Consider the following 23,313-nt stretch of genomic DNA (forward strand, 5'->3'; position numbering starts at 1 on the left):
TCTGAAATATCCTGCATCTTGTTTTTCAGGCTTCTGCTCATTTCAATAGAAGCAGTGCAAGAATCACTTCCACCTCTGCCAGTGGCTACTGTTAATCTATTAGTCCTTGTATCCCCCCCAACTAGCAGTTTTCCGACCCACCTAACACTGCCTCGACAGCATCAGCAAAAATTCTTGCACCCTTTCTATTTAAGTGTATCCCATCCCTGTAGAAACAATCTCTCCTGTTAACAAGTACAGTCCAGGCTGAAAAAAATTCTACCCCTTGAGCCTTGCACAATCCCTCCAGGGCCGAATTGATCGACAAGGCTCTCATCATATACTCCCTCCTATCGTGTCTGGGCAGAATTGTAGACACTTTCAAATTCAACCCTAATTCACGGCTTTTTTTCAACAGTGACCTGTACTTGCTAAGTAATTCCGCCGGTCTCCTACTCTTAATATCATTAGTGCCAACGTGTACAACTATATCACCTTTTGTGCCCTTAAAAGATGATATCCGCTCTACAACGTCATCAACCTTTGCCCCTGGCAGACATACCCTGGTCCTATTCCACCTATCCTTTTTACAAAGCATGTTCCCCGTTTCCCTGACAATAGAGTCACCAACAACTACTAGTTCCTGTGGGACCAGCGCATTCTGCCTCTGTGTTGCCTGATGACCAAGTGCAAGCTCTGGCGTTGATATGGGCAGCTGAGAGCTTGATGGGCCCCTCAATTTATTTCCTTCGAGAGCATCCACCCTGTCCTTGAAGCTCTCATAAAGGCCCATAACAACGCTGAGTTGTCGCCTGATTTCCTTGCACTCCTTACATTGTGCACACACAAAGACATCCCCCTTGGCAGTATCATGTCCCGTACCCGACTGCTCCGCAAACATCAAGCAAACAGTGCATTTTAAAAGACTGTGATTCAGAGGGCAACTGGCCCCCCCTCAGTTCTTCCCTGAACCACAGCACTCCCATTAGCTTGAGCCTTTTGCTTTGCTGCTCTGGTCAGAGTCATGATTCCGATTTAATTCAATAAAATTTCAAAACCAAAATTAAATCCTTAAGTTATATCCCAAAACAGTTATGTTATATTTTTTTTTTCGGTATCTAGTGTTTTCTACGAGTTCCCTTTATACAACTTCCGTATCACGTGTACCACTATAGTTATGTATTAATTATTTGTTACGATTAAGTCGTTATATATATATATATATATATATAGAGTTAAAAATACAATTTAATTGACAATAAAGTTTATCAAGATTAATAGATTTACTGATTAATTGACAATATTATATTATGCACTACACTACACTAAGCTTATGCTATCGTGTAAAAATGGCGGGAATTCTCGAACGATACTTCTACGGACTCGTAAGTATCGATTAACTTCCAAATCTCGCTATCTCAATTTAGAATAAACTAAGGATCCTGACTAGGTCTATAATCTACTTATAGAAGATAATTTGATATAACAAATGGTTAATAAATCGACTAAATTTGGTTAAAAAAAAAGACCTCTCGTTCAATTTGTAACACGGATTTGATACCGTTACTGATACTAAGTAATACCTACAAAATCTCTGTCTAAGATAAACTTTAAACTAAGTATCGTAACTAGGAATATAAAGCTACTCTAGAAAATAAGTTAATATGACAATTTAAGCTAATAAATCATAAAATAAATCAGGAAAAACATCTCTGTTCCAAGAGCTTCAAGGAGCTCGTCCGCACAGGCTAATCTTGCACCCTGCGAATGAGCAGGACTCCCATGTCTCTACTCCTCAGGCCTGTTACCAGATGCTATGTTCTTCTAGTGAGGATTGCAGAGGAGGGAGGTGGAGCCACAATACCCTACAGTACCACTCTCTTTCTCATTGGTATATTCTGTGGTGAGCCAATCCCTTGCATTTGAAGCTGCCATGGTCAAGCTCAACACCAACCTGATAGACATGGCAACAGTGTATATACCCACAAGCCCAAAATCTCTGACATCACTGAAAATGTCATCCATCAGATGGTAACTCACCTCCATGCCTCTGCTAAGAATGCTGTTTGTAGAAATTTGAATCTTTCACCTACTCTTGCACACTTAGTGAGAAACTTGTTGACAGTATAAGTTCACTGAGGATCAGCCTACTTAAATGCCAACCCATTCAAGGACCTAATCCGAGATCTGATATTATCTAGGATCTGATATCCTCAGCACCCTTCGACCTGGAGGATTGCCCTGAATGACTTCTTTCAAACAGATCTCTATCCCATTGCCATATTCCTCCACTTAGCTGCATCTAACTTCAATATCCATGGCCGCCAAAACCATAAAATGAATTGGCATGCCCAAATTCATTAAACCATCCACGGTGTCTTGCAGCTGCATCCTCTATCCCTTGGGAAGCTCTAAATAACTGCAATCTCAATCTATCTGTGAACCTCAAAACCAGATGGATTAGATTGCAAGTTATGGTGTGACAAAGACTGTCTGCATTGCTCCCTCATTCAAGATCTTGGTGCACTCACATTAAACAACAGCTTTTAAGAATGAGGTATTTCTGTAATGATCAATATGTGCTCAATTATGTTATGCAAAATAATAAATTTTAAGGGTTAAATAATTAGAATCTAAACCATAAAAGACAGTTAATAATTTAAAATCAAAAGAAAGATAATTATTATGCAAGCCCACATTGAACATCACTGACCCAACATAGTGTAGTTTATTAATTAAAATATGAAAACATGTAAGGAATAAGGCATATTTACTTTATCCAAGATGCAACCCAAGTATAGCAACAGCAATTAGTAAAGGAATGAATATCCCTCTAGCAAGAGTTAATGCGCATGTGATGTCCCATATGTGATGGGGTCACCTTACGACATTCAATGTGTGCATTATTATTATCATAATATTTACCTTTTAATTTTAAATTATTAACTACCTTTTATGGTTGAGATTCAAATTATTTAACCTCTAAAATTTCTTATTTTGCATAACATAACTTAACACATATTGATCATTACAGAAATAGAGATCCCCTGTCGTTTTTTACTTTCAGTCTGCACCTAGATTGTGGGTAAATAGCGATAAGTTTGAATATATTTTATTCTTTTGTATATTATACTACTTTGTACTAACATTTTTTTCCTTTTATTATTCCTTGTGTTTTCTATAAATCTATTGGAATATATATTTTAATATCTTTATATGATTTTCTTCAATATTAAAATACTATATACCACATATATACACATTATGCCTTCATTGCATGTTGCAAGTGCGTTGGTCCATAAGTATGGTTTATTATTTATTAGTTACAGTTTGTTAGTTTATTAACATTTCTTTCCAGACATCTTTTTATATAAATATAAACATAAGCTTTGCTTAGGCTCATTATGCACTACCTAGGATAGATTATTCTATGACATACTCTATTTCTTATAATTTATACCTTCATGAATTTCAGAAATACACATTTGGGTTAATTGTATATAACCTATTAACATTAACTTTTTCTTTATAATTATGCAACTTAGAAGCTCATAAAAATATGCTACATCAGCAGAGTGACTAAATATGACCAAGGAGATTATTTCTGCTCTGGATAGTGCTTCTAACAATGTTAATACACAAACATATACTTCACAGAACAATCTAGCATATAATGCTTCTGGCTCTAACATCCTAGATCCAATTGTTAAATTTCAACATCATAATAATAAATTATGTCTTACTTGTCCTTATATGCATCCAAATTGTACTACAACTAATGTAAATGCACAATGATTTTGTAAAATGAATAAATTTTACAAAAAAAATGAATAATGAATAAATGAATAAATGAAAAATGAATACACACTATCACTTATCATACTTGCAATGTTAAATATATACACTGGTGTTCAAAGAAAGTGCATCACCTAGAAATTTCACATGTCTAACCATTTTTCGTGATGGTATGTTACAAACAACTAGCATCACAAACAGAAATATAAATAAAAGATATTTATTAATAGTTAAGGTAAAGCTAAGTTATATTTGACAGGTGCTCTAAAAATATTCCAAAATGAGCATTTGCAACCTTTATACACTTTTGGTAAACATGACAATTATGTCTGAAAAGTTATCAGAAGCCCTCAATTTGAAAATTCAAAATGGGAAGCATTCAAAGAACTTATCTTGGAAGCTACTAGGCTTTACATACCAACTAAGAAATGTTGTTCAAGATTTAGGCCTAAATGGATGTCAGATAAACTAATGAGACATATGGCAGAGAAGAAAAATGCATGGGATACATAAATTAATGGGTGACATGGAAGCCTACAATAAATATAAGCTGGTCTGCAACTAAGTCACAAAGGAGATTAGGCAGGCAAATGCAGATAATGAGAAATCCTTGGCAAAGGATGCAAAGAAAAACAGAAAAGAGTTCTTTACCTATGTAAACTCTAGAAGGAAATGTATGAATCAGATTGGTCCACTGGATATTGATGATTCAACAGTTAATGATCCTGTCAAGTGGCTAACAAACTGAATGAGCATTTTGTATCTACATTCACACATGAGGAGTTATTTAGGAAGGGGAATGCTAGAGGTGAGGTAAACTCTGGCAGTGAGCTAGATGATTTTGTAATAACTGAGCGGAAAGTGGAGGAGAAATTGTTGAGGATAAACATAAAAAAGGCACCCGGGGTGGATGGGATCTATCCAGTTATATTAAAGGAGGCAGCAAAGGAAGTAAGCAAACCCTTAGCCATAATTATGAGAGCTTCCTTGGACTCAGGGGAGGTACCCATAGACTGGAGATGTGCAAATGTGACCCCAATTCACAAAGGAGATTCAAAGCTAACACAAGTAATTATAGACCTGTCAGTTTAATTTCTGTTCCAGGAAAATTAATGGAGACACTGGTTAAAGAAGCACTGCAGGATCATCTAGACAAGACTTCAGTTATAGCTCGGACACAGCATGGTTTTTTTAAGGGAAAGTCTATAAAATAATGCTAATGCTTCAATTTATCATTTTAAATAGAAAACAAAGTGAAAAGTTCACCAGGTGCAAACTAATATTTATTTGAACTGCCTCTGATGACAGCAGCCCACCATCGAGGCATTGACAAGATCAATTTCTGAAAATAATCAACTGATAGTTCATGGTTCCAAACATGAATTATGGCTTCCTGAAGTTCAACGAAGGGTCTTTGGTTTCTTTCTGGCAACTGTAGATTCCACACGGTTCCTCTATAGGATTCAGGTCCGGACTGTTTTCTGGTCAACTAAGAGTTATAATGGACCGTTCTACCAACCATTTTTTCACCTGTAACAAATGTAAACACATTACTGTCAAACAGCTAATGCAGAAATGAAGCTACAGTAACTATAGAAGTGCCTACTTACACTTTTCGCGTGATGACAAGGAGCAGAGTCATCCTGAAAGATGCTGTTACTTGGCAGGTTGAAATTGTTTAATGGTTGGCAGAAATTTGCCTTCCAAAATAACCAGGTATCCATTGGCACATACGGAACATTTTATAAACTGCAGGTGACCTACTCTGCGATACGAAATGCATCCCATGTCATTTGGCTGGTAGGGAATTTTGCTGTAGTCTGAATGGTATTCTTCACCACATCTACGGTGAATCGTTTGTCTCCCATCAGAGCCCTGCAGGTTGAATTTCTTCTCATTCAAGAAAAGAACTGACTTCTACTGCTCAGGGGTCCATTTGACATGCTACTTACACTAAATTAATTGGGCCTTTTTCATTTTGTGTGTGTGTGGGGGGAGGGGCTTCTTCTTAGGACGATGGACTACAAGTCCATTTTTGAAGAGGCATCTTCTGTTACTGCACTTGCTACCACTCCAGGTGCCTCCGTAGCCAGGTGGGTAGGAGCAGCAGTGCGCAGCGCATGCTTCTTGATTAGACGGGGGATTGAGCCCGTGACCAAATACCGAGGATGCGGAAAGGTCAGGAAATGACCACCGCATATCTCCAGAGCAATATGGCCTTAGTTGCTAATGCTCCTAAAAACCAAATAACAACAACAGCTACCACTCCTGCATGTTCTTCCCATTCTCTTTTCAGCTCAGATGAAGTTTTATGGTTTTTAAAGCATAAACGCTTCAAAACGTAGTCCTGTTTTGGTGTAGAGACTCGTTTGCATCCAGTTCCACTTTTCCTATCAGCAGAACCAGTATTGACAATAAATAAGCTCATACACCAACCATTAATTGAAATAACCCTTTATTGTGACTAGAATTTACAAATTAAAATAACATATTTACAATTAAATTTAATAAATAAAATAAAACTGCTATAATACACACTATGTAAGAATTAAAACTGTAATAAATTCTTTATAATAAAATTACCTAAAATAAACTGGATTAAAAGTGATAAAACCTGTAGCTTTCGGAAGCATCAGCTTCCTTCCTCAACAGTAATGAATCTTCTGGCAACACTTCCTTATATATAACAGGCTAACGGTATTTCTCCACGTGGTTCTATCGGCGCATGGTCAGAACTGGAAGCGGAAATAGCTTGCGAGTGTGAAAAGTAAAACCGTTCATCCGTACTTAGGACAATAGTTTCAAATAGGGGATGGAAATGCATACCCCTGTCCCTATTCATGGTATTGTTATCGGATGAACAGATTCGCAGGTTCTCAAGCCATTTACGGTCCCAGAATCCATGAGCTCGATGTACAAAAACCGCATCCTCTGGGGAGATTTGATGCTGCCTCTCCCAATAATGCTCGGCCACGGCAGACTTATTATAATCAGCGGTTTTTATAGCATTTAAATGCTCCCCCAGACAATCCTTTAACCGCCGTTTTGTTTCGCCCACATAACATTCCCCACAATCCTGTGGGGAATGTTATCCTGTAAACAACTCCACTACTAAGGTCTGTTGCGATTGGATCTTTTACCTGGGACACAACTGTGTGTAACCTCCACCCAGGAAGCTGCACACAGCGCGTTTTGAAACCTCATAAAATTCTAGTTAACCGCTTAGTAAGGCCCGGATAGTAAGGAATGTATGTGGTAGCCACCGGAATAAATGGTTCCTTATGGATCGTGGACAGATATAGCAAAGGAATAGTATCCAACCATAGGGAACTCCTGTGGCTACCGCATACATTCCTCGCTATCGGGGCCTTACTGAGCGGTTAACTAGAATTTTACGGGGTTTCAAACAGCACTGTGTGCAGCTTCCCGGGCGGAGGTTAGTAATAATAGTAGTAGTTTTAGTAGTAGTAGTAGCATGTGATGCAAGAAAGCAAGTGTATGAGCTTATGCAGCATCAGCCAAAAAAAAAAAAAAAAAAAAAATCACACCATTCCCTCCAAATGCCTGTGCAGTTCTTCCTTAAATTTATTCAACCTATCAAACTTCCACAACAACAGATGGAAGTTTGTTCCAGCAATTAACCACCCGCTGGCTAAAGGCAAATTTCCGCACATCAATTCTACATCTGTCCTTTCTTAATTTGAATTTATGCCCCCTTAGGTTCGTATTCTGAACAAGTGGAAGGAACCCATCAGAATTCAGAGTGCTCAACCCATTCAAGGGCTTATACACCTATATCAGATCACCGCGCAGGTGCGTAATCTCCAGCCACTGCAATTTGCAGAACTTAAGCCTATCTTGGTAACAGGATCCATTCATTCCCCTCACCAATCTTGTTGCCCTTCTCTGTACATGCTCAAGTAAATCTGCATCCTTCCTAAAATGAGGCTTCCAGACCTGTACGCAGTACTCAAGACGTGGCCTGACCATTGACTTATACAGAGGGACAATCACCTCCTTTTCTCTGCTAGCAAAATTCCTATATATCATTGACAAAACCCCATGACCTACCCTGGCAGCCTGTGTGCATTGCTCAGAAAACTTCATATCTGACTGCACAATTACTCCCAGATCTTTTTCATTTTCTACCACCTTAAATGTAGTACCACACAGTTGGTACGTTTCTCTGGGATTACTTCTATCCATATGCAGTACTTTGCATTTGTCAAGGTTAAACTTCAGTTGCCACTTCTCAGCCCATCTGCCCAAATTATCTAGATCCTGTTGCAGTAGCACACTGCCATTACTGTGATTAACAACCCTGCCAACCTTTGTATCATCTGCAAACTTCTACATTAAGCCTGATATACTTTCATCAATATCATTGATAAATATACAAAACACTGGACCCAACACCAAACCCTGTGGGACTCCACTAATAACATTAGTCCACAAAGGGCAGCATCCATTGATTACCACCTTCTGTCTTCTCCCACTTAACCACCCTTTTATCCATTCTAGCAACTTACCCTTAATACCATTCTGCTCCAATTTGTACAATAGTCTTCCATGCGCAACAGTGTTAAAAGCTTTCCTGAAATCCAAATATATGATATCAAAATTATTTTTTGCATCCAGTTCCTTTGTAACCACATCATAATATCCTATCAAATTTGTAAGACAAGACTTTCCCTTAACAAACCCATGCTGTGTCTGAATTATTGCTGCAGTCTTGTCTAGATGATCCTGCAATGCATCTTTAACCAGTGACTCCTTTATTTTACCCGGAACAGAAGTTAAACTAACTGGTCTGTAATTACTCGTGTCACCCTTCGATCCCCCTTTGTGAATTGGGGATACATTTGCACATCTCCAGTCCGTGGGAACCTCCCCTGAGTTCAAGGATGCTTTCATAATTATGGCTAAGGGTTTGCTTAGTTGCTTTGCTGCCTCCTTTAATATAACTGGATAGATCCCATCTGCCCCAGGTGCTTTTCTTATGCTTAACTTCAACTACGTCAACAGGTTGCACACAGTTGTGTCCCAGGTAAAAGATCCAATCGCGAAGGACCTTAGTAGTGGAGTTGTTTACAGGAAAAAATGACCGGATTGTGGGGAATGTTATGTGGGCGAAACAAAACGGCAGTTATAGGATTGTCTGGGGGAGCATTTAAATGCTATAAAAACCGCTGATTATAATAAGTGTGCCATGGCCGAGCATTATTGGGAGAGGCAGCATCAAATCTCCCCAAAGGATGCGGTTATTGTAAATTGAGTGCATGGATTCTGGGACCGTAAATGGCTCGAGAGCCTGCAAATCTGTTCATCCGACAACAATACCATGAATAGGGACAGGGGTATGCATTTGCATCCCATATTTGAAATTATTGTTCTAAGTACGGATGAATGGTTTTGCTTTTCACGCTCCCGAGCTATTTCCGCTTCCAGTTCTGACCATGCGCCGATGGAACCACGTGGAGAAATACCGTCAACCTGTTATATATAAGGAAGTGTTGCCAGAAGATTCATTACTGTTGAGGAAGGAACGCTGAAGCTTCTAAAAGCTACAGGTTTTATCACTTTTAATCCAGTTTATTTTAGGTAATTTTATTATAATGATTTTTTTACAGTTTTAATTCTTACATAGTGTATTTTAGCAGTTTTATTTTATACATTAAATTTTATTGTAAATATGTTATTTTAATTTGTAAATTCTAGTCACAGTAAAGGGTTATTTCAATTAATGGTTGGTGTATGAGCTTATTTATTGTTAAGACATGAATTTACCCAACCTTAGAGGCCTTTTCCAGGATAGAACCAGTATTCTTGAGTTTGGAAAGAAATCTACTCACTGTCTGATTATAAGCAATATGACGAAAAGAACCCCCTTCCTCACGAATAGCACTCTTTCTTCGTGGCATTAACTGCACGAAACTTGCCATCCTGACACAAGCAAGGAATGATTGCAACTCTTGAAGAGCGTGCTTAAAAACGCTGAAAGTAAGAGAGTTGATGCAATATTACATCACCACCTACACGTGTCAATCTTATCTGATGCAATCTGTAAGTAATACTGCCATATACTTACATTATTCGGACGGCAATTACAATTTTAAGGGGTGATGCACTTTCTTTGAACAAGAGTATAGGTCAAACCAGTAACAATTTACATATCACAATGAACTTACTCTGGTCAGATATTAATACCTATAACAAGTCTAGCAAGAAAGCATGTAATCTTGAACACTACACTGAATTTAGACATTTCCAAAAACATAGCATTAGTAATATTTTTATTTCTATTATTATTTTTTTATGATTATTATAAGCTATATGGTGAAAGGAAGCCTGAGGCTTATTCCTGAGTTACCCTGAGAGAGGGAGAGAGAGAGAGAGAGAGAGAAAAGTAGAAGGAAATCACCAAGAAAGAGAAGAATGATGATTTCCAGCTCAGGACCCTGGGTGTACCGAGCCCATATTCGCCATAACACAAATGCCAGATTAATGCAAGAAGAGATTAGCATGTTACAATATAAAACTCTATACCCATATGGACTGAATAATAAATTCAATCAAAAATACATAAGTAACAATTTGAATAACATCTGTGTTTATAATATGTTTCAAATGGCCGAACTACATAAATCTAAATACAAAAGAAATTATATTAAATCTAAAAAACCTAAGTGTAATCGAGAACAGTTAGGGGATTTTATAGATTTATTTAAAATATTGGACACTGATCCTATAAACCTTGGTTTAATACATAATATACTTTTCAGTATTAAACAATGCACTCAAAGCCCTAAGTAGGACAGCCAATAACTATGACTTTAGATCTGTTCACCTTATATACATTACACTAGACATAATTAAAATCAGGATTAATATTTTGAAAAACAACAAGCAACCAGAAAACTCTATACTTGTCAAATTTTAAAAATAAAATGATGGATAATTTGGACATACATAGAACTATTAACTTACATAACGACTTGCTACCTGTCAATAACTTATGTATTAATATCAGATTTAGATATGCAAGACCATTTGGCCTAAAAGCATGTAATTATAAAATAATAGCTACCAACCTTCACAATATTAACATTGGACAGGATATATGTATTTGCCACAGGCCTTCTTTACTCAGATATGTAGACCTTAATCATAACCACATTATAACTATTGACTTAAATATAATCCCATATCCCAAGCTTAGAGATATTTTATCTCTGGCTTTTAAGTTTCGACCCAATCTACCTGTTAATAAATCTATTGTTTAAGAAACTGCTATACCAAGACATTAAAATACTGCATATAAATACAACATACCTGTTGAAGCTTACCATATACGGTCTGCTGAAGAGGCTAGTGCGAGTCAGACGTGTTTAAAGCCACTAAGTGGATTTTCTTATTTATTTATTTGAAATTATTGTTTTTCTAAAACTTTTGATTTAAATTTAGTAGTATAGCATTATTTTGTGATTTTCTGATTAATCTGGTGTATTTATTCTTTACTCGGCCTTGTAATTGCATAAAAGTATCGGTAAGGGTATCAAATCCACGTGTTACAAGTTGCAGCTCCGCTGAACGAGAAGTGTTTTAGCCATGTTTAGCCGCTTTATTGACCAATTGTTACATCAAATTATTTTCTATAAGTAGCTTATAGACCTAGTCAGGATCCTTAGTTTATTCTGAATTGAGACAGCGAGATTTGGAAGTTAATTAATACTTAAGTGTTGGTAGATTTACCGTTCGTAACTTGCCGCCATTGTTATACAACACAACGTTTTATCCCGAACTAGATAGCTTAAGCTTAGTATAGTACAGTATATAATATAATAATGTCAATTAATCAGTAAAATCAATTAATTTTGTTAAATTTCGTTGTCAATTAAATTGTACTTTTAACTCAATACATAACGACTTAGATTGCAAAACTAACATAATTAATTAATACATAACTTGATAGGGAAGTTATATAAACGGAACTCACAGATAATACTCAACACTGAAAAATATATATAGCATTATAACTGTGTTGGGATACAAGTTTAGGGTTATAATTTTGTACTGAAATTGAAATTAAATCGAAATCATGACTTAGAGCAGAGCAGCAAAGCAAAAGGCTCAAGCTAATGGGAGTGCTGTGGCTCAGGGGAGAACTGGGGGAGGGGCAGTTGCCCTCTGAATCACAGCCTTTTAAAATGCACTGCTTGACTGATGTTTGTGGAGCAATCGGGTACGGGACATGATATTGCCATGGGGGATGTCTTTTTGTGTGCGCGATGCAAGGAGTGTAACGAAATAAGCGTTGTTACGAGCCTATATGAGAGCTTGAAGGACAGGGTGGATGCTGTCAAAGGATCTAAATTGAGGGGGGCATCAAGCTCTCAGCTGCCCACATCAATGCCAGAGCTTGCACTTGGTCATCACGCAACACAGCGGCAACCCCCAAGGCAGAATGCGCTGGTCCCACAGGAACTAATAGTTGTTGGTGACTCTATTGTCAGGGAAACGGGGAATATGCTTTGTAAAAAGGATAGGTGGAACAGGACCAGGGTATGTCTGCCAGGGACAAAGGTTGATGATGTTGTAGAGCGGATATCATCTTTTAAGGGCACAAAAGGTGATATAGTTGTACACGTTGGCACTAATGATATCAAGAGTAGGAGACCGGCAGAATTACTTAACAAGTACAGGTCACTGTTGAAAAAAAGCCGTGAATCAGGGTTGAATTTGAAAGTGTCTGCAATTCTGCCCAGACACGATAGGAGGGAGTATATGATGAGAGCCTTGTCGATCAATTCGGCCCTGGAAAGACTGTGCAAGGCTCAAGGGGTAGAATTTTTTTCAGCCTGGTCTGTACTTGTTAACAGGAGAGACTGCTTTTACAGGGATGGGATACACTTAAATAGAAAGGGTGCATGAATATTTGCTGATGCTATCAGCAAAGCAGTGATAGGCGAGTTGGAAAACTGCTAGCTTGGTGGGGATACAAGGACTAATAGATTAACAGTAGCCACTGCAAGAGGTGAAAGTGATTCTTGCACTGCTTCTATTGGAATGAGCAGCAGCTCGGAAAATAAGATGCAGGATATTTCAGAGACTGCTGGGAGTCATTGCGGTACAAGTAAACACATGAGTTGTGTTAGGGTAGCTAAGAATAGGAACAGGTGCATGTATACTTGTGTGTACACCAATGCTAGGAGTTGGTAAATAAATTTGATGAATTTGAGGTATTGCTCAAAACATCAAAGGTTGGAATATCAGAGACGTGGTGTCACACAGATATAAGGAATGCAGAACTGGAATTTGGGGAGTACAATGTGTACAGAAAGGACAGACATGATAGGAAGGGAGGAGGGGTTATGCTATTAGTTAAGAAACACATAAAATCCAAGGAAGTGAAGCCAGTCGACATCGCTGGACAGTGCAGTGTCGAGTCAGTTTGGTGTGACATAAGCATTGGGAGATCAAAATTGAGAGTAGGAGTGTGCTATAGGCCTAATGACTCTGATGAGTATAATAAGAGACTGTACAGGGAAATAGAGTGGGCCAGTAAATCAGAGAGCCTTATAATATGGGATTTTAATTTCCCAGATATTGACTGGAATTTGTGAGTTGGTCACTCACACACTAGCAAGGCTTTTGTGGATTTATTGGATGATTGTTTTCTACATCAGCATGTTCGGGAGGCAACTAGAGGGAGTAATACTCTTGATTTGATTATCAGTAATGATTCTTCATGCATTAAGAATCTGCAGATAAAGGAACCGCTAGGTGGCAGCGATCACAGCGTGCTGAAGTGGGATTTACTCAAAGAGGTAACTACCATCAGGTGTAAAGGGTTATTGCTTTCATTAAGGCGACTACGATGGTCTGAGACAGTATTTAAATTCTATACAGTGGGACCAACTGATGATGTTACCAACAGCAAATTCAAAATGGGAAGCATTCAAAGAATTTATCTTGAAAGCTACTAGGCTTAAATACCAACTACGAAATATTGTTCAAGGTTTAGGCCTAAATGGATGTCAGATGAACTAATGTGAAATATGGCAGAGAAGAAAAATGGATTGGATACATATAAATTAACTGTGACACAGAAGCCTATAATAGATATAAGTTGATCTGTAACCAAGTTACAAATGAGGTTAGGCAGGCGAAGGCAGATTATGAGAAATCTTTGGCAAGGGATGCAAAGAAAAACAGCAAGGAGTTCTTTACTTATGTAAAAACTCTAGAAGGAAGGGGATGAATCAGATTGGTCCACTTGATATCGATGGTTCAACTGTTGATGATCCTGCTCGGGTAGCTAACAAGCTAAATGAATATTTTGCATCGACATTCACACATGAGTTATTCAGCGAGGGGAATGCCAGAGGTGTATTCAACTCTCGCAGTAATCTATATAATCTTGTAATAACTGACAGTAAAGTGGAGGAGAAATTGTTGAAGATAAACACAAGAAAGGCACATCGGGTGGATGGGATCTATCTAGTTATATTAAAGGAGGCAGCAAATGCCATAATTATGAGAGCTTCCTTGGACTCAGGGGAGGTACCCATAGACTGAAGATGTGCAAATGTGACCCCAATTCACAAAGGAGGTTCAAAGGCTGACACAAGTAATTATAGACCTGTGAGTTTAACTTCTGTTCCAGGAAAATTAATGGAAACACTGGTTAAAGAAGCACTGCAGGATCATCTAAACAAGACTTCAGTTATAGCTCGGACACAGCATGGTTTTGTTAAGGGGAAGTCTTGCCTGACCAATTTGATTGGATACTATGATGGTGACAAAAGAACTGGATGCAGGGAATAACTTTGATATTATATATTTGGATCTTAGAAAGGCTTTTGATACTGTTGCACATGGAAGACTGCTGAACAAATTGGAGCAGTGTGGCAATGGAGGCAAATTGCTGCTATGGATAAAGGGATTGTTGAGGGGGAGAAGACAGAGAGTGGTAATCAACGGACACTGCTCATCGTCGACTAATGTTATTAGTGGAGTCCCTCAGGGTTCAGTGTTGGCTCCATTGTTGTTTTCTGTATTTATAAATAATATTGATGATGGTATATCAAGCTTAATGTCCAAGTTTGCAGATGATACAAAGGTTGGCAGGGTTGTTAAGGACACTACTCATGCTATGCTGCTGCAACAGGATCTGGAAAGGGTGAGCAGATGGGCTGAGAGGTGGCAAATGAAGTTCACTGACAAATGTAAAGTACTACATATGGGAAACACATATCAACTCTGTGGTACTACACTGACAGTGGTAGAGAATGAAAAGGACATGGGGGGTGCGGACGGGCTGCAAGAGTAGCTCATGGTGTCTTGTCAATGATATACAGGAATTTTTCTAGCCGGGATAAGGAGGTGATTATTCCCTTGTATAAGGCAATGGTCAGGCCACGCCTTGAGTACTATAAGTCTGGAGGCCTCATTTCAAGAAGTAGAGCTGCTAGAACGAGTATAGAGAACTGCAACAAGATTAGTGAATGGAACAAGGGGTTGCTCTTACGAAGAAAAGCTTAAGTTTTGCAAATTACAGTGTCTGGAGACTAGGCACCGGCGAGGCAACCTGATAGAGGTGTATAAAGCCTTGAATGGTTTGAGCATGCTCAATGCTCATGGGATTCTTCCTCTTGCTCAGAATATTCACCTGAGTGGGCATAAATTCAAATTGAGGAAAGACAGATGTAGGATAGCTGTGCGGAAATTTGCCTTTAGCCAGGGGGTAGTTGTTTGGTGGAACAGACTTCCATCCCTTGTTATGGAAGTTGATAGCCTAAATAAATTTAAGGCTCAACTGAACAGGTATTTTGATCGAACGGAGGGGTGAAGTGGAAGTTTTTTTTTTTTTTGGCTGATGCTGCATAAGCTTGCTTTCTTGCATCATATGCCTCTACTAATGCTAATGCAATAAATGCACTCAAGAGTGATGCACCTAAGCTACCCAGCACCATACTTGCATGAATCCTATCTCTCAGACCACGAGAGTAGGCACATGGCATCAACATGGTTCACCTGCAGGCAATCTCACTAACCAATTGATCCTGGGCAAGCCATATCAGGGCCACCCATCTTGTGAAAGCAGAGATCAAAATGGTATGTTGAAGCTCGGCTCCTCAACCACCAGAATCCCCCTTTCTGAATTTTCATGCGTCACAGCACAGGGCAAACATGCCACATTCCTTTGATAGTTGCCTGTAACCTAGGCTGTGGGTGTTGAATCTTGGTTATCCTAATCTTCAGGTTGGTTGTTTAAGGATTTTATGGTGCATTAGCATCTAAGGCTATAATGCGCCAAGTCGATCCTAGTCTACAGGATCAGCGGCATCTCAGGGAGTTGCCTCACCACATACAGGTGCCCATGTCAAGGGGACACACTGTCAGAAGAAGACCAACTGTTGTGCAAACCACTACAGCTTCCAAGTTACTAATCTATGATATACATTAGAAAGTAGTTGTTCACCATGACTGCAACACCAAATGGTCACCCATTATTTTCAACATGAAATCTAAGCTGTTCTTTAAAATAAAATAACCCACTTTTAACTTGTGTACTTTTCTTTTACAGCAGTTTATATTGAAGTGAATAATAGGGTTGGAGCTTAAGAAATACTTTGGCATATCTACAGATATGAAAAACCAAGCTGAAACATCTGGGCAGATATTTTATTTAAAATCAGGCAAAAGAAAGAAAGTGGGAACATTTACTTACCTGAGAAGTAAATTTTACAACCCTTGAAGAAAACTTTCCTTTCTGCTTTATAATATAAGTTAACCTGTCTACTCCTCCTGCTTCCAGTAGTAGGCGAGCAAAGTCACTGTTTTTAACTATGACTTCATTTAGAGTTGCTAAGACTGCTGCAATGGTATCATCTGATGTTCCGCCATCATGTTGGGAATTTCCATTGGGCAATTTCTGGACAAGGTCTCTCATAGCATATTTCCCTATAATAATATATCAGCATATCAAAATACATGTGTGTTGTCAAGTCACTGATCAGACACCAAAAAAATTAATTTTTGTTTATTAATTTATTACAAAATGCTGCCCTTCATTTTATGACTAAGAAGCGTAGCATTTAATGAATTCATTATATTATGAATTCATTCTTCCAGTAATGTAAATAGATCCAAAGTATTCAGGCATACAGAGAGGCAATTTCAAAAGGGGCATTTAATTCAAAAATGCCCCTTTTGACACGCAGAAGACAGTCACAGCTAAGTGGTATACTGAACAATGCCTGCCTAAAGTCATTGGATCTATGAAGAACCTGCGGCCAAAGTCAAGAATGGACACCTGGCACCTCCATCACGATAATGCTGCAGCTCACAGCGCCAAAGCCTGCACCGAATATTTGACCACGACAGGACTGAAACTTCTCGAGCACCCTCCCTACAGTCCAGACCTTGCTCCCTGTGACTTTGCACTGTTCCCGCATGTGAAAATGAAGCTAAAAGGGAGGCGGTTTTCCAGTGATGAGGACTTCTACGGGCTTGGGACAACGAGTGTGCTTTACTCCCTAGTGAAACTTGGCAGAACTGGTTTAAAGATTGGTTTCGGAGGATGGAGAGGTGTATTGAATGTAGAGGAAATTACTTTGAAAAAAATTAAATAAACAAAGCTGTATTGCAAAACTTTCCTAGTACCCTTTGTATATATATATAGTAAGCCCTAGGCTTACAAAGCTCTGATAATTATGGCTAAGGGTTTGCTTACTTCCTTTGCTGCCTCCTTTAATATAACTGGATAGATTCCATCCACTCCAAGTGCCTTTCTTATGTTTATCTTCAACAATTTCTTCTCAACTTTGCTCTCAGTTATTACAAAATCATCTAGCTCACTGCAAGATTTTAATTTGCCCCTGGCATTCCCCTCCCTGAATAACTCCTCATGTGTGAATGTAGATGCAAAATACTGATTCAGTTTGTGAGCTACCTGAGCAAATTTGAAGAGGTTCATTTAAATTGTGGTTCTAGCATACTGATAGTGAGTGCACTATAAGAATATGCTTTACAGTTAGTGGTGAATCACAGTGGAAGCACAGTGGCAGATTCTTTCCTTGCAATCAATATTGATGTGTAAGATGGGTATGACCTATACGTGCTCTGGCAAGCACAATCTCTTCGTGTCTGTTTGAGCAGAAACTAGATTTCCATAGCTGTGGATTCTGTTTTATATTTCCTAACTTGTTCTTTAACTGATTAGGCCAAATTTCTCTCCATTTTTCTTTACAAATTCGGCATATGACTGATTTATAGTCTGTGTAAGAAATCTGGATGTGGCTATTATCAGTGGGATTTCTTGCTGCTTTATCTGCACTCTCATTTCCTGGAATTACAGTGTTCCCTGGAATCCAACAAAAAGTGACAGTCTGCCTATTGTTATGAAATTCGGATATTTGAGTTCTTAATTGATTTATAAATGGATCTGGAGAGCGAGAATTGCCTTGCACTCGAAGAATCTGTATAGATTATAGTCTTCAGAGTGAAATCATGAGCAAGTAAGGTCAAACCCATCTTAATGGCATAGAGTTCTGCAGTGAAAATGCTGCATTCTTGTGGTAATGAAACAGACTGTTGATGTTGGTAGCACCACAGCAGCTCCCACTACTGTGTCACTTGTGGAACCATCAGTATAAATTTGCAGGGTGTCTGTGTTTGCCAAAGAGTGAGCTTCATGTAGTTTCTAAATAGTTTGATTGTTCAGGGAGTGTTTTCCCCAACATCGGAAGTAGTCATCACATGAAGGTATACACACTTTCCATGAAGATTGTACATTTTCTCTGTCTTGATGTGAATTGATCGATTGCATATTGCACTGCTAAATCAGTTCTGGTATCTACCAGATGGATTCCTGTTGGTTTGTTTTCAAGAGGCTTATTTCTAAAAAGGTTTACCCACTGAGGATCATAGGGGTATGACCAGATAGGATGAGATGGAAGGCTATATATTTTAATCGCATAACTGAAGAGCAGCATCTTTCTCCAAAGGTGGAGTGGAGGTTCATTGGCCTGTATATATAAGCTTTGGACCGGCGAAGTCCTGAATGCCACAAGAGCAATCCTGAGTGCACTATGTTGTATTGTGTTGAGACAGGCTAACAGAGTCATAAACATGGGCACCATAATCTAATCGAGATCTGATTAAGGCCTGATATAGGTGGAGTAGAGTATAGCAATCAGCTCCCGTGTCATAGATGAGATGACTTTTAAGTATATTCAGCTTTTTCATAGAGACAGTTCTTGTTTGTAGTATGTGTTTCTGGAATGTCAGTTTAGTGTCAAGGGTCATGCCCAAGAATCGGATATTGCTGGTAATTGGTATCAGTTGATCTCCCAGTGATAATTCAGGTTCTGGATGTAGCTGGCGTTTTTTTTACAAAAGTGAATGGCTGCAGTTTTGGTTGCTGACAGACGATAACCATTATGTGAAGTCCATGACACTATTTTGTTTATTGCAAGCTGCAGATGTCGTTCAATGGAACGCATATTCTGTGAATGGCAAGACATTGCAAGATCATCAGCATAAAGATAGATTTCTGCGTTATCCATTATGTTCTGTACTAAATTGTTTATCCTAAGAGCAAAGAGTGTAGCGCTGAGTACTGATTCCTGTGGTACACCTCCTCTTTGGATAAGATCTTGCGAAACAGCATTACGATAACTCACTTGAAAAGTTCTATTTTTAAGGTAACTCTCTATGATCATTGGGAGTCGATCTCTGAGTCCTATGGCATACAGGTCTTGCAGAATACCATAGTGCAGGTGGTGTCAAAGGCTTTTTCAATATCCAGGCACACCATGACAAGATGTTCTTTTTGAATAAAGGCATTCCATATGTTACACTCATCTTTCACCATAAGATCTAACGTGGATCAGTTTTTTTGGAAGCCGTATTGATTACAATTCATAACTGAGTGGGATTCTATGTACCATACAAATCTATTGTATATTATCCTTTCCAATGTCTTGCCCAAGCAGCTGGTAAGGGATATCGGTCTATAGCTGCATGGATCCATCTGATCTTTTCCAGGTTTTGGAAAATGCACTGTAGAATGACACCATGAGTGAGGATAGTAGCTTTTGGAGAAGATCCAATTCAGAAAAAGCAATAGGGAATTTAATGCCTCTTTGTCTATGTGTTACAACATGAGGTAATAAAGACCATCAGGTCCTGATACTCCATTTGTTGATTTGTTTAGAGCATCCTGTAGCTCCAACATTGTAAAGGGTTAATTATATGGGAGTGCTAGTCTTGTGCTGAAATTTAATTTGCTTTGCTCAGTCCTCTTATGTTGTTGAAAAGATGGTTCATATACAGCTATATCTGAGATTTTGGCAAAATTTTCTGCCAGAGCATTAGCTATTTCAACTGGAGATGATAAGTCTTGTCCATTCCACCTCAGTATTGGAGAGGATGCTGGGAGAAATCTACCATTTAGTTTTTTTTTTTAATTTTATTCCAGATTATTCTTCTGTTTGTGTTATTCGTTATAGTAGAGGAAAACTGGATCCAAGAATCTTTTTTTGCCTTTTTCCTTACAAATCGTGCTTTTGCTTTTAGTTTTTTGAAATTTATAAGGTTCTCGGTAGTTGGGTGTTTACGAAACAGGTTCCATGACCTGTTTTTACCTTTTTTGGAAAGTTGGCATGCATCACTCCACCAAAGATTGGTATGTTTAAACGAACCAGTACGGATTTTTGTTATGGCCTTGGTTGCGGCATTTAGATTCTGAGATGTGATGTGCTGTTTGGCATCATCGATGGATTGGAATTTGATAATTTCATCATTGAACGAAATATTTGAAGCAAATAACTTCCAATCAGTCTTGGAAAATTTCCATTTTAAGCAGGAATTATTTGCCTGAGGAATTCTAGTTGTTTGGATTTCATAAATTATTGGATAATGGTCACTGTTTAGTGGATTGTCCAGAGTTGTCCAGCGGATGAGTGAATACAATGTTGGAGAGCAGATTGTTAAGTCTATAGCTATAGTTGTTCTAGTGGAGAAATGAATGTAAGTATCAGAACCAGTATTCAACAGTGTTAGATTATATTTGTCAAGCAGCGATTCCAGAACTTTTCCTCGTCTGTCTGTATGTGTGGAGCCCCAGATGGGTAGTGTGCTTTAAAATCTCCAAATAAACAAACTGGAGGAAGGATCTGTAGCAGAAGTTCCTCTAGGTCATTATAAGTATATTCTTTGTTTGGTGATAGGTAGACTGAAACTACTGTTAACATGATTCCTAAGGAAAGCACATACTGCTACTGCTTCTAAGGAAGTCTGCAGTGGAATGTGTTTAGTAGGGACTCTTGAGTTTACTAGAATGGCCACACCTCCACGCACAGTGGTATTGTTATTTCCATTATGCTGATATACAGTATAGTTCTTGATTTTTGGAATTACTTGCGGTAGTACACTAGTTTCTTGTAAACATATGCTTACCAGATTATACTGTTGGATTGGGTCATAGATATCATCAATGTTGCTACGTAGGCCTCTACAGTTGCACTGTATGATGTGATCCCATTATTTGTTTTTAGCAGTTGGGTTTCATTCAGTCTGCTTTTCAGGTCCAGTCTGTTTTTGTCTCTCCAATTTTATTCTTTCTTTTTTCAAGAAGATAGGATGCCCTGTCCATGTCATCTTCTACGCACAGATTAAGATTGGCTCATCTAGGTTGATGTTCTCATCTGTATCCATATTTGTTACATTTGGCCGACTTTTCTGTATTGGGACTGCTGTTTTAGTTTTTAAGGTTTCTGAGGAAGACTGCAATGTAGTTGGCGGTACTGTAATTGGTGTGTTGTTAGCACTATCTATCGCATGCTGTTCCTTAGTAGATTGCTGTGAGGTTGAGAGTATTTCTCAGGCCCAATCTGCAATAGACATGGATGGGGGAACTGACATCAGTTTGAGTGGCTGCTGACTGGATTTCTGTGTTGCTGTTGCGTAGGTGTGTTTAGGTGTAGTAAGTATAATTTGTTTTTTGCCACTTGGTAAGTCAATTTCCGCTCTACTTTGTATTTTTGGATCATTTTTTCTGTTTTCCTTAGTTCACAGGACTTTGAATAAACGGAGTGTTGGCCTTGACAGTTTGGACAATGTGATGTTTCAGCATCGCATTCCATTTGTGTGTGGGATATTGAACCACAGTTTGGGCACACTGCATCTCCTCGACAGACAGTCTGAGAGTGCCCAAAATTTTGACACTTATAACACCTGATGGGATTAGGAATGTAAGGTCTTATATGGCAATTGAGATAGCCGGCTTTAAAACTCAAGGGTAAATTTGGTGTGCCAAATGTAAGGATGATGTTCCGCGTAGGAACAAGCTGACCTAAGTGGATTATGATCTTTTCTGATCATAATCAGCTTAGCATGTGTGACTTTTTGTTCTTTTAATTCTTAGACTAATTCATCTTCTGTGCCATTGATCAAATCCCACTCAGTGATGACCCCTTTGAAGGCATTTAGTGTTGCATGTGGGGTAACTTGCACGGGAATACCACCAAAGGTTGAGAGGTTCAGCAGTCTCTGATTGCTTACAATTCACAATTTCAATTAGTAAATCACCTGATCTAAGCCTTTTCACCATTTTAGGTGAACCTGCTGAGCTTTCCAAACATTTCTGTATCAGAAATGGGGAGAGTGTACTCATGCATTTGTTTGACAAGGAGTGGAAAATAAGGAAAGATGGACATTCCTTTTGCTCTGTGCCAGTCCGCAGTCTTTTCGACTGTGATGCGATGGTCATTATCATTTAATTTAGGACACAATGAGCATCGAGGCTCAATTGGATGGAAATTATCAAATTCCATGTTTGCTCCTTTTAGCCCTGGGAGAGGGGCTTTCTTCTCCCAGGTTACCGGCCCACCACGTGGAGGCAGGAGCGGTGCCACCAGTGACCAAGCGGTTGTAAAGGATAGTAGCTTGTTAGTAATTAATATATATATACTCTGAAAAAAGAAAGGTAGTTTTCCTTTCTTGGTTTTTACTTTAACACTTGAAGCACAGAACCACTTTAGATAAACAAAAGAGAAAAACAACACAAGAAAGGAAATTAAATTTTGTCGCTTAGAAAGAGCACACTATATCTCAGAGAAAATCGCTTGTCACTATGCTTGGCACTCGGGGCCCCATTTCTGGTGAGCTGAGCAGCACATTTATTCATTTGAATGCACGATAATTGAATTCCGAACTCTTCGGAATTGCTTGAATCAGAACATAAGATTGACTTCACATCACGACTTTCAGAAGATCGCGACTTGAGATTCACAGCGAAACAGTGAATTTGTGGGGCATTTTATGCCACTTAAATTTTGACATCCTGTGCCAATGCACCACTCAATTGCCCCTGAAGCCAATCCTGCAAAATGGTGTGTCAAATGTGGGCCACTCAAACTACTGGATCCATCATTCTGAACTTCCGTGGGTTGCAGTGTATAGGAAACATGCTAAATTTCTATGATATTAGCCTAGGGTTGTGGGTGCTGAATCCCAGTGACACTAATCTGA

At 38.7% G+C, this 23,313-nt stretch overlaps 1 protein-coding gene across 5 annotated transcripts in view; it reads right to left on the reverse strand.

The window, feature by feature from the left end:
* The window catches only part of LOC150087042 (catenin delta-2-like), an 863,363-nt gene that overhangs the window by 164,278 nt on the left and 675,772 nt on the right, over nucleotides 1-23,313 (reverse strand). For all 5 annotated transcript variants that reach the window (XM_090372913.1, XM_090372911.1, XM_090372910.1 and 2 more), the window contains one exon: nucleotides 16,508-16,740. In XM_090372913.1, the coding sequence (XP_090229039.1) occupies nucleotides 16,508-16,740 (233 nt within the window). The remainder of the gene's footprint in view (nucleotides 1-16,507; nucleotides 16,741-23,313) is intronic.

Source organism: Mastigoproctus giganteus, chromosome 4 (genome assembly GCF_048544385.1).
Source record: "Mastigoproctus giganteus isolate SK-2022 chromosome 4, ASM4854438v1, whole genome shotgun sequence".
Classification (NCBI taxonomy): domain Eukaryota; kingdom Metazoa; phylum Arthropoda; class Arachnida; order Uropygi; family Thelyphonidae; genus Mastigoproctus; species Mastigoproctus giganteus.